The sequence below is a fragment of the Gobio gobio genome (genome assembly GCF_949357685.1).
Source record: "Gobio gobio genome assembly, chromosome: 14".
In the NCBI taxonomy this organism is placed as follows: domain Eukaryota; kingdom Metazoa; phylum Chordata; class Actinopteri; order Cypriniformes; family Gobionidae; genus Gobio; species Gobio gobio.
Genome location: NC_137107.1, coordinates 23804876 through 23822873, shown reverse-complemented (window position 1 = coordinate 23822873; position 17998 = coordinate 23804876). Strand labels below are relative to the sequence as shown.

General features: G+C 43.1%; 2 protein-coding genes across 2 annotated transcripts; both read left to right on the top strand.

Moving 5' to 3' along the window:
• Nucleotides 1-3668: 3668 nt before the first annotated feature.
• On the top strand, nt 3669-11691 carry LOC307137077 (uncharacterized protein; the record flags this gene model as incomplete). The annotated part of the gene is made up of 4 exons (XM_079834557.1): nt 3669-3755; nt 11271-11382; nt 11491-11524; nt 11610-11691. Coding segments are annotated over 4 exons (315 nt in total), but the record flags the coding sequence as incomplete, so codon positions are not given.
• Nucleotides 11692-13683: 1992 nt separating this feature from the next.
• Nucleotides 13684-17709, top strand: LOC307137076 (serine/threonine-protein kinase pim-2-like; the record flags this gene model as incomplete). Its single annotated transcript, XM_079834556.1, has 7 exons — nt 13684-14023; nt 14285-14506; nt 15023-15168; nt 15335-15713; nt 15938-16114; nt 16297-16385; nt 16632-17709. 7 exons carry the CDS (start codon nt 13684-13686, stop codon nt 16641-16643), a joined length of 1365 nt encoding a protein of 454 aa, XP_079690682.1. The 3' UTR covers nt 16644-17709.
• Nucleotides 17710-17998: the final 289 nt, after the last annotated feature.

Below are 17998 nucleotides of genomic sequence, written 5' to 3'. Positions count from 1 at the left end.
AATCACTGTTTGCAATTTATAACATTTTAGATGAATGTAAATCACAAATATTTCAATAGATAAACAGACTCAAAATCCTCATTTGAGAAACCACTTCCATCTGAGTATCATGAAAATTGTCTGTCTTCTAGCCTGACCATCCCAGACCAGTTCCTCTTGAGGTGGCCCTGACAGCCAAGGCCAATGAAGGCCCCAGCTGTCGCCACATCATAAAGCTACTGGACTGGCAGGACCGTCCCAACGAGTACGTCATGGTCTTGGAGCGCCCATTGTCCTGCATGAACATGCACCGTTTTTGGAAGCATCACGGCAGACTCTTCAGCGAGGTGTTGGCACGTCATTTTATGTGTCAGGTGATTGGCGCTGCTGCCGTCTGCTGCTCCCGGGGGGTCTTCCACCGGGACATCAAGATGCCGAACCTCCTGGTCAACACGAAGACCCTGGAGGTCAAGTTAATTGATTTCGGCTGTGGGGACCTCCTGAAAGCCTCATCCTACGAAACTTACTCTGGTATGTATCTTTCAAACTTATAGTTAGGGACTTAAACTCAAGTGTCCAGTTACACCATGTCTTAATCAGATGAGACACAGCGAGATATTAACAATGCACTAACAACATTCTCAGCATAAAATTGTTTTTGTTGACTAAAATTAAATGCCATTTCAGTCAGAGTAAAGTAAAAAAACATGCAGTGGTAAAGCAAACTTTGACACGTGACAAACTCTTTCCTCCAGGAACCAGAAGGTACTGCCCTCCGGAGTACTTTGAGAAGGGCGAGTACCATGGGAAGGAGGCAACAGTGTGGTCGCTGGGGGTGCTGCTGTTTGCCATGATAACCAGCACATTCCCGGATAGCAGCAATATAAATCTGATGGATGCTGGTGTCTGGTTCCAGCCGGGCTTCTCAGATGGTGAGAATTTCATTACAACACAGAAGGACAATGGAACTCTTAAACATGTAAAAGAGAGAAAACAGTGGCTTTATAGAATATGTTCTTATGGATGATGCAGGATTCTCCCGCAGTTTTACAGCTTAGAGAACAAGTGTAAAGTTGAAGGTAATAATAAGACATCTCTCCATCTTTCTGCACAGATTGCTGCAGTTTTATCCGGGGTTGCCTGAAGAGCGAGCCAGAGCAGAGGCTTCATCTGGACGAGATGCTCTCCCAGAACTGGTTCAAGGTACTGAGTCTAAGAGAAGTTAAATGAGTTTGAAGATATATTGACATTCTCTTGTTGTTGTTGTTGTTTTTTCTTGTCTTTTTGTTTGTTGGGATTGATTATCTGAATATAGAAATCAGCTTCCTTTCAATACCTGCTTCAACTGCTTCATATAGTCAATCCTCATCCATTGCAGATGACAAGTTGTATTTGTATACCTTATGAAAAATGTTTGTCTAATTTGTACAATTTCTAATTATGTTTCAGATCCCCGTGTAGGTCATGAAGAGGGTCAGCCTTGCGTCTGGCGGGCTGACATCAGTGGCCACTTCATCCCTCCAGCCTTAGCGCCTTGCGGGGCTGGCAGGCCTTGGTTGCGTCTGGCGCCTTGGCTTGAGGCAGTAGGTCTAGCGTCTTGCGGATCTACTCGTCTAGGGATATGTACATATTGTAAATAGTTCGTTTAGTTTAAGTTAGTCTTTCCATCCCTCCAGCCTTAGCATCTTGCGGGGCTGGCAGGCCTTGGTTGCGTCTGGCGCCTTGGCTTGAGGCAGTAGTTCTAGCGTCTTGCGGAACTACTCGTCTAGGGATGTGTATATATTGTAAATAGTTCGTTTAGTTTAAGTTAGTTAAGTTAGCCTTTCCATCCCTCCAGCCTTAGCGTCTTGTGGGGCTGGCAGGCCTTGGTTGCGTCTGGCGCCTTGGCTTGAGGCAGTAGTCTAGCGTCTTGCGGATCTACTCGCCTAGGGATGTGTTTGGCAAATGGTTTATTTAGTTTTAGTTAAGTTAGTTATGTACTACACCATCCAATCATATTTTAGTAATGGAGTCACACTCAGCTGTCCAGAGGTCCCTGTCAAGCCGTCTCACAAGTTCCTTGCACTGCCACCTTAGAGGTTCCTGTTCCTTGCATCCGGTGTTCCAGAGATCCGTCAGGGATGCATCAGATTTCACTCATGGCCACAGAGCTCACTTTCTCCCCCGCCTTGGGCACAGAAATCCTGTCGGGCCACTCCAGAAATGCCAGTGAAGGCCATAAGGTTCCTGTCACTGCTGCTCCAGAATCTTCTGAGGCCCCACAGAGATTCCTGACTTGAAAGTCCCAGGACACCCTTTTCACCAACCAGAGCTGGTGTCTAAGGCTGCTCCAGTCCCAGAGCTCCTCTCTGAACCTCCCTGGTCACAGAGATTCCTCCCAAAGCCGCTCTGGTTAAAGAAGTTTTTGACTTGACTGCATCAGAAGATCCTTTCACGGCCCCAGTGTTTTTGTCACTGGTGTGATTGCTCCAGGAAAATAGTATACCTGTGTGCCACATTAAACCACAGTGTTTGTGAAAATAATCACAAAATGTGTTCTTTTATTGGGAAAACTTATAATAATATAATAATAATGTGAATTATTCCGATTATGCTTCAGTTCTACAGAGGTTAAGTATCTAATTTTACCAGTTTGACCAGGTAAATAATAATACCAGATAAGTAACATCTCAAAGAGGAGTTATACTATGTGACCCTCCATTAACTATTTGAAGCTCAAAGTATCAGCGTGTGATAACAGTCAAATTTGAGTAAAAACAGGATTTGAAAAGGAAATAAAACTGGGTTGGTGGCCGATATGTTTATAAGAAACTACAACCAAATCAACATACAAAACGACCCAATTTTCCATATGTTGTAATCACTATGATCACAATGTGTAATTGCTTTTAAGTGCTCATTGTTTCGCTAACCGTATGATCTGTATTATCTTTGAACTGTACAGTTGTGGTAAATGGACATTACTTTGACACAGTCACCTCTGAGAACAGATTACTCTTAATTGTAACGTAGAAACATGCATTTTCTGTAAAGCTGCTTTAAAACAATTTGCATTGTAAAAAGCGCAATGTGAACTGAAAAATATGTGATATCACTGAAACTGTAGACTAAAGACTTACAAACCGTCCACTAAACAAAGGGTTTCAACTTGCATGCCATACAACGTACCTCAGTGGGAAATTTACCGTCAAAAGGCATGTGACATTCCATTTTATAACGTGATGTTTTATTAACAAAGTTCGGGAGGAGCACGTTCAGATAATTGACACAAGTGGAGAGCACTCAGCTAATCAACAAGAGGTATATATACGCAGCAGTCTTACCTCCATTCGTTGACAGTCTAACAGCATCCCTCCACCACCCTTTCTCCACACTTTTAGTTCGAACCACTTACATACACTGGGGGTACTCTAGGTTCGGGCCAAATACGCATTAAAATTTACTCTCCATAAATGATATGCAAGTGTGAACTCGTGAACCAGGAGGATATTTTCACTCAGTTGCATTTATGTTATATTGCCATTGTGCAAATAAACAGCAAAGATTAATTTTAAATGAGGGAGAATGCAACAAAATCTTGCATCTTGAAAAAAATCCTATAATTTTGCTATCGTTATGTTAATTATTCCAGTTTTACACAACTCATTCGGCTTAGTATGTCAACTCGCTGTAATTTCAAATAATTTCAATCACTGTCAGATCAGTCCAGAGGAGCAGATTCATCATTACCTGACATTTCCTGGCAGAATGTCACTCGTGTGCAATCTGGGGCTATGGTGAGTTACTGGTGCTCAAACACAGTATATGAAACATGGACATTATTCTTACGGTACTCAATCTATCTAATCAATTAATCTATCTATACAAAAGTTAATCATTTTATTCAGCAAGGATGCATTAAATCAATTAAAAATTACAGTAAAGACATTTGTTGTAACTGGGGTGGCTATAATGATGAGCAAATTGATGTTTTATAAACAAATTTCGGGAGGAACACATTCAGGAAATTAAAACTGTTAAGTGGAGCAGACCCAGATAATTAAACCTAATTGAACACAAGAGGAGCTCATTAAAAAAAAATCAACGATAGGAGGTGTATATAGACAGCCGATTTACCTTCCTGTCGTTGACTGTTTCTTAGCATGGACTTCTACAGGCGCAGAGATGTTTGGGGCTGGGCCCACAGGTCTCCTCTCAGCCTCTCAGCTCATTCCTCCTCCAGTTCCTAATCCTTTGCATTTTCAGTGGCCTCCAGCTCCCACCGCAGATGCTAGCGCGAGCTTGCTAGCGGTCCAAGCTCCAAGTTATCAACAATTTACTAACACTCATTCTTTTCAGTGGCCTGCAGCTCCAGCAAACGCAGGGCTACCTCTACCAGCAGCACAAGAGCATACGTCTCAGATGCATCCTTCTCTTTCTCATGCCCCTAACATTTTTTCCTTCCAAGCTCCAGACGCAGCCCCGGTTCCTCTCTCTTCCAACCGCCAACTGCAAACTAAATCTTCATTCTCTCTCCTCACAGCAACACCGATGCCTGTCCCAGCTAACGCTGTTTCCTCTGAGCTGCCTCCAGTGGCCCAAAACAGGGCACAGATCCTGGCAGGTTTGGACATTGATTTGTCATCACTCTCTCTGTTTCCTGTGTCAGACATAAACCGTCAAATAGACTGCGGGGACTTTTCAGTCACTTTAAAAAAAAACCAACCCACATTCATCCCGCTTACTTTCTTTTCCTGAATTTTCGATTGCTTTTTTCCGTTTCACGGACATCATATGTTCAGTTTTCCCCCAAAGGCGCCGCGAGCTGAATGATTATCTGGCAATCATAGCCGAGCTCGCGCTGTCCTATGGAGGAGGTCATTTTTACACATACCACAAACTCTTCTCTGAGAAGTGTGCCGTGCGGCTAACCCAGTGGAACCAGTGCGCTTACTGGGTCGCTCTCGACACGGACCTCCACAGCAGGATGTTCTAGGCTGCAGGAATATTTCGCGTGCAGTCGGCAGGTCTATAGCACATGCTACTGTGTTATGTTCTAAGATTAACCCTTCCCTTCCCTGCCCGGTTGTGATAGGAAGTTTGGTTCTTTTCCGCGAACCGGTTCTTTCGGACAGTTCGTCCAATGAACCGGATCAAAATCGGTTCACCAGTTCTTTTGCGCTCAAACGTAATGACGTCATTTCACAAGGACGTAATTACGTCATGTCTATTGCGGGCTGGATAAACACACTTTACACATTAAAATATATAAAGTCAGTAATCATAACATCAGTCAGATAAAATATCATCATAATCTGATAGTTTATTACAAAGTTTTACACCTAAAGCATCCAAACAAATGCAGTGTTGCAAACGATCTTTACAGTTATAAAATCAATAAATCAGTTTTCATCAGTGCAGAAACCACGATCCACTTACTATGTTTTTGTAATTAAATAAATACGGTTCGCCAGATTTTCTTCTCCTTCATGTCGGAGTCGTTTCACAGACACGCGCTCATATCAGCTGATGTTCGTTCGGTTCAGAGAGACTCGCCGTGCAGTCAGTCGCTCAGTATCATCAGCTCATTGGTTCTCAATCGGACATGTCCGAAATAAACAGTTCTCGGTTCAGTGTACTGCTGATCCGAAAACCGCAGCAACCGATTCTTGACTCAACAACGAGAACGAAATTGAGATTCGAGAACCGCTAGAGCGATTCAAAAGGAGTCGCTTGCTTCACCTTTGCTGTAGTTTGATTAGGCTCCATCATTTTTATCTTTATCACCTTGTTTACAAATTAAATACAATGGAGTCCTAACAAAGTTAGGCAGAGTGTTCTTCTAAATTAAAACCTATTATAAGAGACAGTCAAGCTGCATATGGTAACTTAACCTCTGTCTAAAACTGCTTTGCACCTTGTTTTTGCTATCATTATTTAATTATTTTGGATAAAGCACTATAACTTTTTCATTTACAAACAACAGGCAATACCTGTTAAATATAGTGTGTAAGACAATTACAGTGTGTAAGTGCACTTTTCCAGCAATTGTTCTTTTTAATATGTGTGTATTATTTGAACTGTGAATGTGTCCTCAATAAATAAATAAAAATAAAATAAATAAATACTTCAATCATAAATAGTCAATCACATCCTCATACAGTGATAAGATGAACTTGAAATGATGAAAACATATTTCCACAATGTGTTAGAAATTCTACTTCGCCGTTCGGTTGTAAAAGCAGCCCCAAGATTTTCGACATACTATCGAGAAAATGGATCGGATCATTCTCATCGCACCTACTTTTCTAGGTGACTCCCACCGTTCTAAACACAAACTCCTATCACTGCTAGGTCACTTAAATTTCGCAATGCGCATCATTCCGCAAGGCCGCCCTTTCATCTCACATCTTCTCTCACTTGCATCTTCGGTTCACGCGCTGGAGGACCAAATTCCAATAACCACGGCGTGTCGCGACAAACTTAGGCTATGGATAACATTCCTAAACCAGTGGAACGGCTTGTCTTTTCTATAACAATCTCGTTTCTTCCCCTGTTGACATCCAACTTTTCACAGACGCAGCCTCTTCAATCGGCTTTGGGGGATTCTATCAAGGACGCTGGTTCGCGTCTCCATGGCCACCACAGTTCCAAGATATGCTACAGTCCTCAGCTCTGTTTGAGCTTTACCCTCTTGTAGTCGCGGCTTTTTGTGGGGGAAAGAATGGATGGCTAGTAGCATATTTGTGCACTGCGATAACGAGGCAACAGTCCAGTGCATTAATAAAGGCCGCTCTCATTCACCTGCTCTAATGCCCTTTCTAAGACGTCTCATCTGGATCTCTGCTTGTGATCAATTTATTATTACTGCAAAACATGTCCCAGGGTCCGAAAACCTAATTGCTGACTCTCTGTCTCGTTTTCTGTTTCAGAAATTCAGGACATTGGCTCCAGAGGCGGATATTTTCCCAACTCCAGTACCTCACTATTCAGAACTGATATTTCCATAAATCACCCGCTAAAACCCCTCTTGGATGCATCACTCAACAGTATCCTCCAAGCAGTTTCCCCCAGAACAATCCAATCATATGTGACAGCTTGGAGATGTTTTAAAGCTTTCCACTTCTCATATAGCTTGCAGTTCCCTGATTTTTCTCTCCTCTCAATTACCTCTTTTATCTCCTATCTCAACAATATTAAGAGTTTCCAAGTTGAGTCCATCAAAGGCTACCTGAGCGGTGTTCAATTTTTCCACAAATTAATTTATGGCACTTCATCTCCGGAGATCAAAAACTCCCAAACCTCCCTCCTGATCAAAGGAATTCAGCGATCACAACCCACCCGCCCTGACAGTAGACAACCCATAACTCTAGATTTACTCACAAAATGCATTCATACCCTTCGTACAGGATATCAACCCCTTGACACAGCCCGCACTCTGGATACCATGTTTATCTTGGCTTTCTTAGGCTTTCTTAGATGCTCAGAAATCGCAATCACCTCCAAATTCGACCACAAAGTCCACCCCACTGTTTCAGACTTATCAGTACTTGACGATGAAACCATATCATACTTAATCAAGCGAAGCAAGACAGACCAAGTTAAAAAAGGCCATTTAGTCTACATTTTCAACATCTCCTCCCCAATTCAACCATTCCAAACTGTTCTTGCATACCTCCAAATGAGGAGATTTCAGGCTAAATCTCTGTCTGAACCCCTCTTTGTAGACTCCTCTAACAAACCCATCACACGATTCTGGTTCCAAAAGCAGCTCAAATCTGTTCTCCAGCAAACAGGCATCTCAGCGCAAAACTTTTCTAGCCACTCCTTCCGCATTGGGGCGGCAACAACTGCAGCGCAAAAAGGACTCTCCCAGCAGCAGATCCAAGCTCTCGGGAGATGGTCTTCTCACGCTTTTCAAAGCTACATTAGGACCGACCGATACCACACCAAGAAAGCTTACCAAACCCTTATTAAATAACAACCCTTATAAAAACCCTATCCTATCTTTCTCTTTTTTCCATCTAGCGAGGCTCACCTGTTCAACACAGCGAGTCTTGATCTCCTGTCGAACACTGCAAGAGTTCTCCTGGATAGTGGCTATTTCCTTTTCCCTATTTTTCATCTGGCGAGGCTCACTCATCCGACACTTTGAGCTGATTTCCGTCGGATGCGTGGAAGCCTTCCAGGCCAGCTTCCATCTTTTTCTTTCCCTGACTAGCGAGGATGCCTTTCCGATGCCTTGAGAATTGTTCTCCCATCGGATGCCGCGAGGACCCTCCAAGTCGCTATCAATCTTTTTCTCTTTCTATCCAACGAGGCTTGCTTGTCCGATACCGTGAGTATTGATCTCCTTTCGGACACCACAGAGCTCTCCAGGTCTATGTCTATCCATTTTGCCTTCCGCCGCCCAGCGAGGCTACCCGAAACCGCGAGTATTGATAACCTTTCGGATGCTGCAAAAGCTCTCCTGGGCGAACTTGCATGCTTTACCCTCCACCTGTCCGCCAGCGAAGCTTACCCATCTGATACAGCGAGTATTGAGCTCCCATCTGATGTCGGCGAGAGCTTTCTGGCCGGGTGTTCCAATTCTCCTTTACCGTGCCGTCAGCCGATAGGACCCACTCCCCTGAAGCCAGAAAATGCTCCTGGTGGAGGCTGGGTGGGCCCCCTCGGTCAGTCGTTTCTTTTTAAATTGTGTCGCCCCGTCTATCGGTCAGTAGGGCTCACCTGTCTGTCGTCACGAGTATTGATCTCCCCGCCAGATGCGGCCTGAGCCTTCCCGACCGGCCGTTTCAAACAACGCGCCCTCCGTTTACAGCCAGTAGGGTGTCCCTCTGGTTGGGCGGAATAAATCATGTGCTCCTCTTTTTCGACCGGTAGGGCTTTTATTCCCCGTCCAATACAGCGAGCATTGGCCTCCCATTGGATGACGCAAAGGCCTTCCCGATCGGTCACCCCAAATTCTGTCTGCTCCACACTTACCAGCCAGTAGGGCCCGTTCCGCCAGGTGCTATGAGCTCCCGTCAGAGGCAACACGGGTCCTCACGGCCAGGTAGTTCCTGACCATGCTGCTTCTCATTTGTTGGCCGGTAGGGTTTTTCCATCTGATACAGCGAGCATTGGCCTCCCATTGGATGTTGTAAAAGCCTTCCCGACCAGTTGCCGCTCCTCATTATCGGCCGGTAGGGTTTTTCCATCTGATACAGTGAGCATTGGCCTCCCATTGGATGTTGTAAAAGCCTTCCCGACCAGTCGTTCCAAACCATGCTGCTCCTCATTTTCGGCCGGTAGGTTTTTTTTTCATCTGATACAGTGAGCATTGGCCTCCCATTGGATGTCGTAAAAGCGGGGGGGGGGGGGGGGGGTTGGTTGGTGGCTGTCCTCTGTTTTTGCATTTTGGGGGGTACTCTGGGTTCGGGCAAAATTCCGAGCCCGGAGCCCTCCCCCGGACAGCACGCCAAATACGCATTATATTTACTCTATTTAATTTGATGTAAGTGTGAACTCGTGAAAGAGCCTTTGATGAATAAATCCACAATGGAAAACTCAGAAGATCGCAGGAGAATAAACCCAACCACATTAAGACATTGTCAATACCAGGCAGGGAACAAAGGAAATCTCAGGGCTTAAAAACATGTGGAGTAATCAGGGAGAACAGAAACAAACCCGGAAAAGTGCGTTCCTAAACTGACAACAGTCCAACAGAGCAGGGAGGGTGGGGGCTCTGGAGGTGTATGAGGGGCTGGCAAAGATCATGAAACAAGTTGGTGGCAGGAGAAACCAGGGGGAGGAGCCAGGAGCAAGTGTAGTCATGCAGGGGAGGGAGGAGCCATGGTGGAGTCTTGGTTGACAAACAAGCGGCAACCTCCCGCAGTTTCTTTTGAAGCCAATATGGAAGTGGCATATACTGCAATTCATCGACTAGCCGCTAGGGACAGGCTCCAGAAGGGAGCAGAATCTCATTGAGCCCCATGTTAAAATGGCCAACTTTACAGCAGATTAAAACATGTTTTCAGCCTGGTACAAATTGTGGTTTTGGTCTATACGGCTCATTTTGCCCTTCATGACAACTGTGAGGGGGGTGAATTTTTTTTATAACTCATTCGTTTACATTATATAAAGCCTTAAAGTTCTGCATAATTAAGGGCGTGGCCACTTCGAGTGACAGGTGGATAGCCATTTATCTGCTGTCTGTTAGTCATCGCGTCACTTCAGCTCCGCCCACGTCCCGCCCTTTTGCCCATTTTCTGTTATCCGGGAGTGACGCGCGATGACGCGTTGTCAAGATGGCAACAGCCATCTCGTTCATACTTTACGCTTCAGAACGGCTCATCAGAATCCTATGGGTGACGTCACGGACACTACGTCCATATTTTTTTACAGTCTATGTTGACAACACAGACCCAGGTAGAGCTGAAGAGCCGATGAGCCGCTGCGACATTGATGGCCCTGGAGACCGAGGCCTAGCTGCAACGACGAGAGTCCGAGGTGGAGCCAGGGTGCCAGAGGACTGAGGCGTAGCCTGTGGGACTGAGGTGGAGCTGGAGGGAAACGGAGCAGAAGGGATAGAGAGACGAGCGCAGTGGACAGCTCAGAAAGTCTGTGGAGCTGGCAGAGAGACGTCTGACCAAGGCAGAGCCAGAGGGATGCGGGAGCCTGGCCAGATTCTACATGTAGCTCAGGTTCCGTGGGTATGGTTTGCTCAGTCCTCTTAGCTGGCTCATGAATTGCGGCAGGCTCAGGCTCACTGTCTGTTGTGGGCTCAGGCATTCGCTCCATGCAGTGGTGGGCTGGACTCTGAATCTGGAGTGGGGCTTGTGATCTGTTATTCCCCATCATCCACTCCACAAACGCGGTGGATTTCCCCCAAGGACTGACACCGGGCAGGCCTGCTTTGGTTTCTGCATTCAAGCTGGTAAAATAAAAGGTGCGGAGAGCTGTCCGGAAAATCTGTTTAGCACGGCAGTTGTAGGAATCCTCGGGTGTGGTCCTCAAGAGATTGCTGCTCTTACTCCAGGCAGAGCAGCTGGACAGCTAGTATGTCCATAACTACTCAATTTGTGGGTCTGGCATTCTGTAACAGTGGTGGCTACAAGCCTACGATGATGCGCAGAACAAAGTAGATGAAAACAAATGAGTCTTTAATTAATAAATCCACAATGGAAAACTTAGTAGATTGCAGGAAAATAAACACAACCACATTAACTAAGTCATTGTCAATACCAGACAGGGAACAAAGGAACATTTTTAACTGAATTTAAACCATGTAACTTAAAATGATGAAACCCTTCTGACTTTGTGATTTAAAGATGGAAGAGCCGATCTCTCGGATCACACTACAGATAAACATCCCGGTGCTGTCTCTGTCTCTCAGTCTGCTACTGCTCCTCTTGGGAGCACTGGCCCTTTTGACCTTCAAACGTACGTATAGCTATGAATCTACAAAACATTTGTTTAATGACATTCCTATGATGAGTTAGTTAAATTGCGATGTACATCATACAAGGAAATATGTATTTTCTGATTCAGGTGGCGTTTATGGGAAAGCATTTGACAGTGGGTGGTAAGTATGTGATTCACTTCGAGAATACTATAATGCTCTTTGAAATGCAGTGTAATCACAATGATTGCTGTGTTTTGAACTTCAGTTTCTCAAAGGAGCCCCGACACATTATATATGAAATACGCACAAGAAGACCAGTGGAGGAGAACATCTACACCCTGGAATAGAAAACAAAAACCACCTGATTCTCGTCGTTACTCATATACAAATTGGGTTACACAGTCTTGAATATTATTCAGTTTTTGTTTTGAGAAAGGGATTGTTCAATCACAAATTAGTGGAACTGGTGGTCACATTCTCAAAATGTGTATTTTGTAAGTGCCGGTAGATAATGACAACTTTCATTTTTGTATAAAGTATCCCTTTAAGTATGAAAAATGTTTTTTGTTCCTTCACATATAACATTTCAAATAATAATAAAAAAATACATCTGGAATATTTACTAGTGATTTTGTTCATTTGTTTGTTGTTGTTGTCACATTGGATTTAAACTTAATGACTTTGCTCACACAGGGAGGGTATAACAACTTCCAAAAAATAATCTTTTTTAGGGTGGGGGCTGGATGGTTTGACCTTGTTACATCTGTGGTGAATAAAATTGCTTATAAATCTCTCAATATGCTATGTTATTGGCATTTTTTGGAATAAATCTTTTTATCAACTTGTTTTCTTTCAATTAGGACAGGTTTTGTATTTCTTTTTGTAACAATAGGCCTAATTGTGAACTTTTTCACTCAAACACTGAGGTGCATAAGCTCAGATCACTGAGACCTATGCTCAGTCAAAAAGAAATAGAAAATCTGTGAAGGAATCAAGTTGGCAAAAAGATTTAACCCAATATTTGGTGATAATATAATTGAGAGATTTACAAGTAAAAGGCTGGCCATTTTTGAACGGGAACACCAAATTAGGTAGCCTAATGCATTTTCAACACAGCACAAGGGTTTATTGTATTTGAGTTAGCTGCCCTTTCAACCGCTGTGCCACTGCATGCAGTTATGATCTGCATTGTAAGAGTACTTTTCACCACATGATGGCATACTTTCCTCAATTTACATTATAATGGCTTTTAGTCAGTTTTTGTAGGGAAGAGCCACAAACAGCCCGGAGGATCAATGATGAAGAGTATCCAGAAAGCTTTGAAACATTAAATGTTAATTATTTACCAAAACCAAAATGAGTAAAGATGTCGCAAGGGCAATATCTCACTAACTATCAGACTTTGAGACAAAAAGTTCAATTAGACAAATTACTTTCTAGTTTCTAGTTTTTTTAGTAGTGGTTTCATATGTTGGTTTCAAACACTAAAACATAAAAGGATAATAACTAACACTGGTGGTGGATGAGGGGAGACCACCGATATGATTGCAAAACACTTCTTGTATACAGTAGCCTAGTAAAAAGCGCTATAGGTTAATGCCTCATTCATTCATTCTATAATTCCAAATAGGCTATCATTATATTTTTATAATGGCTTTTGGGTAAATACATCCTGGAATGCATTCATACAAGAGTACATTTTTGTGTTTTACATGTCATTCGGTGGCCTCAAAAAGTATTTGCTGAGTTCAGCCACACTTAAAATGTATGCCATTGCATTATCTGCAAACAGATTCTCATTGTTCCCAGAAACTAACTTCACTTCTCTGAGCCATTCATTCTTGCATTTACTTTTAACCAATTAGTGAATGTGTAAAGTCAAGATCACACAAGTTTCCTATTGAGTGTCTACATCCGTGGGCAAATATTTTGGGAGCCATTGCACAAATTAAACATGCCTTAATGCTTCCTAGCTATACAAAATTATTAGGCCTACATTAAAAGTTGTGCCCTATTAAACGTTTAAAATGAAACCTGTAATAATAATATTAGGCCTAATAACAACAATAACAACATATTAATTTATGCAATAAGGCCTATTATACATTTTGAATCACACAAAGATTAATAAATAAAAAATGGTGAAACAATATATGAAAATATGAAATTTTAAAAAGTGATGTTCGGAGGCGAGAATAGAATAGAACGAATAGAACGTTGGCGCGGGACTATATAAAGCATGAAATTCACCTGTTCACTTTGTAGCGAGTAAGGAGTTGTGTTATCAGCAGTGTTCACCGTGTGTTTGCAGTTGTTGATAGCGTTTTATCGTGTTCATTATGGGACAGCGACAATTTCGTAAAGTGAACCCGGAGGGAGGAGGTGAGTGTGTGCACGGGGTAAATCCCTGTACGCCACTGACACCCACCGACCACAAGGCGGAGCACCATCCTCGTCCTGACGAGACGCCTGTGGTTACCGGTGAGGGAGACGGGCAGGAGAGAGGGGAGGACAAGACAAAGAAGAAGAGGCAGAAAAAGAGGAGGTTTCGAAAGTTTGTTTCCTCTTTATTTTGTTTGTCTCGTCCCGAATCCACCAACGCTCAGGGTGAGCAGCAGGTGGAGCAGGGTGAGGTGGAAGAGGACACTGATGAACCCCCATCCAGGAGCTGTACTGATGGTAAATGACAAGCAAAACATCAAAAAGTCTCTTTATCATTTACACACAATATTTATATATGCCTTATTACAATCATAAATACAAATGCAGATCAATGACTTATTTTCCAAGACATGTGATAAATAGATGAACCATAGTTTGAAGATTAATCTGTCAAGAAACCAAATGATTCTCCAAAATGAAAAGGGCATATGTATGTGTATCAATATTTTATTGATATTATTTGATTAAAACAAGCTTTTGGTTGATATTCCTCTTTAGGTCAGACTTCTCTAGTACAGGACGTCATATATACTGCAGAGGACAATGATCATCAGGAACCTCCTTCCAGTAGTCCTGAAGTCTCCCCTGCTACTGCCGAGGACCAGCAAGTGGAGGACCTCCGGCCTCAAGATCAGGACAGTCTAGCCGGTCTGTCAGTGGGTGAGATTTCACCACATCTGCTGAGACAGCTGGACTGTGATGAGATCATGAGGATCGAGGGTGAGTTTACTGTCATAACCCAAAATAAAACACGCACAATATATTATTTAAGGTGTATATGTATAAACGAAAGTTTATGTTTTAAATAATGCAGCTGTAACATTTCTTTTAGTTTTTTCCCCCAAACGTACCCATTAAGCACAGCCAGACTTTTTGCATTTAATGATGTAGCCTACATCTTAATTGAAATGCTTTTGTCATTTAAAATAAATAAATAAATAAAATATTATTGTGTGAGAGATTAATATTTTATTTTAACATAACTTATTGTACTGAAACCAATACCCTGTGCACTAAAATGTCTCAATGTAGACTTTGGTGAGCTTAATAGGTACGTTTACCCTATTTCTCAATTAATATTTGATTAAAAGTCATTCAAAGTATATTAATTATATGAGAATTAGAAACAATGTTCAAATATTTTTAACAGCATTTAGAATAAATATGCCACACTGTAGCACACTGCTTTATTAAACAATACAAAAATAAAAAATAATTATAATGATTTTTTAATAGACCACATTTTCTGGAAATACACTATCGGCAAGAAGATGGGGAAAGGAGGATTCGCCACTGTTTTTAAAGGGATCCGTTGTAAGGATGGCCTTCAGGTTGCTGTGAAAGTCACAGCAAAGACAAAGAACACGCCTTACATCCACCTTGTAAGTAGACTGCGCTGTCTATATCATCTCCTCTTAATCACTGTTTGCAATTTATAACATTTTAGATGAATGTAAATCACAAATATTTCAATAGATAAACAGACTCAAAATCCTCATTTGAGAAACCACTTCCATCTGAGTATCATGAAAATTGTCTGTCTTCTAGCCTGACCATCCCAGACCAGTTCCTCTTGAGGTGGCCCTGACAGCCAAGGCCAATGAAGGCCCCAGCTGTCGCCACATCATAAAGCTACTGGACTGGCAGGACCGTCCCAACGAGTACGTCATGGTCTTGGAGCGCCCATTGTCCTGCATGAACATGCACCGTTTTTGGAAGCATCACGGCAGACTCTTCAGCGAGGTGTTGGCACGTCATTTTATGTGTCAGGTGATTGGCGCTGCTGCCGTCTGCTGCTCCCGGGGGGTCTTCCACCGGGACATCAAGATGCCGAACCTCCTGGTCAACACGAAGACCCTGGAGGTCAAGTTAATTGATTTCGGCTGTGGGGACCTCCTGAAAGCCTCATCCTACGAAACTTACTCTGGTATGTATCTTTCAAACTTATAGTTAGGGACTTAAACTCAAGTGTCCAGTTACACCATGTCTTAATCAGATGAGACACAGCGAGATATTAACAATGCACTAACAACATTCTCAGCATAAAATTGTTTTTGTTGACTAAAATTAAATGCCATTTCAGTCAGAGTAAAGTAAAAAAACATGCAGTGGTAAAGCAAACTTTGACACGTGACAAACTCTTTCCTCCAGGAACCAGAAGGTACTGCCCTCCGGAGTACTTTGAGAAGGGCGAGTACCATGGGAAGGAGGCAACAGTGTGGTCGCTGGGGGTGCTGCTGTTTGCCATGATAACCAGCACATTCCCGGATAGCAGCAATATAAATCTGATGGATGCTGGTGTCTGGTTCCAGCCGGGCTTCTCAGATGGTGAGAATTTCATTACAACACAGAAGGACAATGGAACTCTTAAACATGTAAAAGAGAGAAAACAGTGGCTTTATAGAATATGTTCTTATGGATGATGCAGGATTCTCCCGCAGTTTTACAGCTTAGAGAACAAGTGTAAAGTTGAAGGTAATAATAAGACATCTCTCCATCTTTCTGCACAGATTGCTGCAGTTTTATCCGGGGTTGCCTGAAGAGCAAGCCAGAGCAGAGGCTTCATCTGGACGAGATGCTCTCCCAGAACTGGTTCAAGGTACTGAGTCTAAGAGAAGTTAAATGAGTTTGAAGATATATTGACATTCTCTTGTTGTTGTTGTTGTTTTTTCTTGTCTTTTTGTTTGTTGGGATTGATTATCTGAATATAGAAATCAGCTTCCTTTCAATACCTGCTTCAACTGCTTCATATAGTCAATCCTCATCCATTGCAGATGACAAGTTGTATTTGTATACCTTATGAAAAATGTTTGTCTAATTTGTACAATTTCTAATTATGTTTCAGATCCCCGTGTAGGTCATGAAGAGGGTCAGCCTTGCGTCTGGCGGGCTGACATCAGTGGCCACTTCATCCCTCCAGCCTTAGCGCCTTGCGGGGCTGGCAGGCCTTGGTTGCGTCTGGCGCCTTGGCTTGAGGCAGTAGGTCTAGCGTCTTGCGGATCTACTCGTCTAGGGATATGTACATATTGTAAATAGTTCGTTTAGTTTAAGTTAGTCTTTCCATCCCTCCAGCCTTAGCGTCTTGCGGGGCTGGCAGGCCTTGGTTGCGTCTGGCGCCTTGGCTTGAGGCAGTAGTTCTAGCGTCTTGCGGAACTACTCGTCTAGGGATGTGTATATATTGTAAATAGTTCGTTTAGTTTAAGTTAGTTAAGTTAGCCTTTCCATCCCTCCAGCCTTAGCGTCTTGTGGGGCTGGCAGGCCTTGGTTGCGTCTGGCGCCTTGGCTTGAGGCAGTAGTCTAGCGTCTTGCGGATCTACTCGCCTAGGGATGTGTTTGGCAAATGGTTTATTTAGTTTTAGTTAAGTTAGTTATGTACTACACCATCCAATCATATTTTAGTAATGGAGTCACACTCAGCTGTCCAGAGGTCCCTGTCAAGCCGTCTCACAAGTTCCTTGCACTGCCACCTTAGAGGTTCCTGTTCCTTGCATCCGGTGTTCCAGAGATCCGTCAGGGATGCATCAGATTTCACTCATGGCCACAGAGCTCACTTTCTCCCCCGCCTTGGGCACAGAAATCCTGTCGGGCCACTCCAGAAATGCCAGTGAAGGCCATAAGGTTCCTGTCACTGCTGCTCCAGAATCTTCTGAGGCCCCACAGAGATTCCTGACTTGAAAGTCCCAGGACACCCTTTTCACCAACCAGAGCTGGTGTCTAAGGCTGCTCCAGTCCCAGAGCTCCTCTCTGAACCTCCCTGGTCACAGAGATTCCTCCCAAAGCCGCTCTGGTTAAAGAAGTTTTTGACTTGACTGCATCAGAAGATCCTTTCACGGCCCCAGTGTTTTTGTCACTGGTGTGATTGCTCCAGGAAAATAGTATACCTGTGTGCCACATTAAACCACAGTGTTTGTGAAAATAATCACAAAATGTGTTATTTTATTGGGAAAACTTATAATAATATAATAATAATGTGAATTATTCCGATTATGCTTCAGTTCTACAGAGGTTAAGTATCTAATTTTACCAGTTTGACCAGGTAAATAATAATACCAGATAAGTAACATCTCAAAGAGGAGTTATACTATGTGACCCTCCATTAACTATTTGAAGCTCAAAGTATCAGCGTGTGATAACAGTCAAATTTGAGTAAAAACAGGATTTGAAAAGGAAATAAAACTGGGTTGGTGGCCGATATGTTTATAAGAAACTACA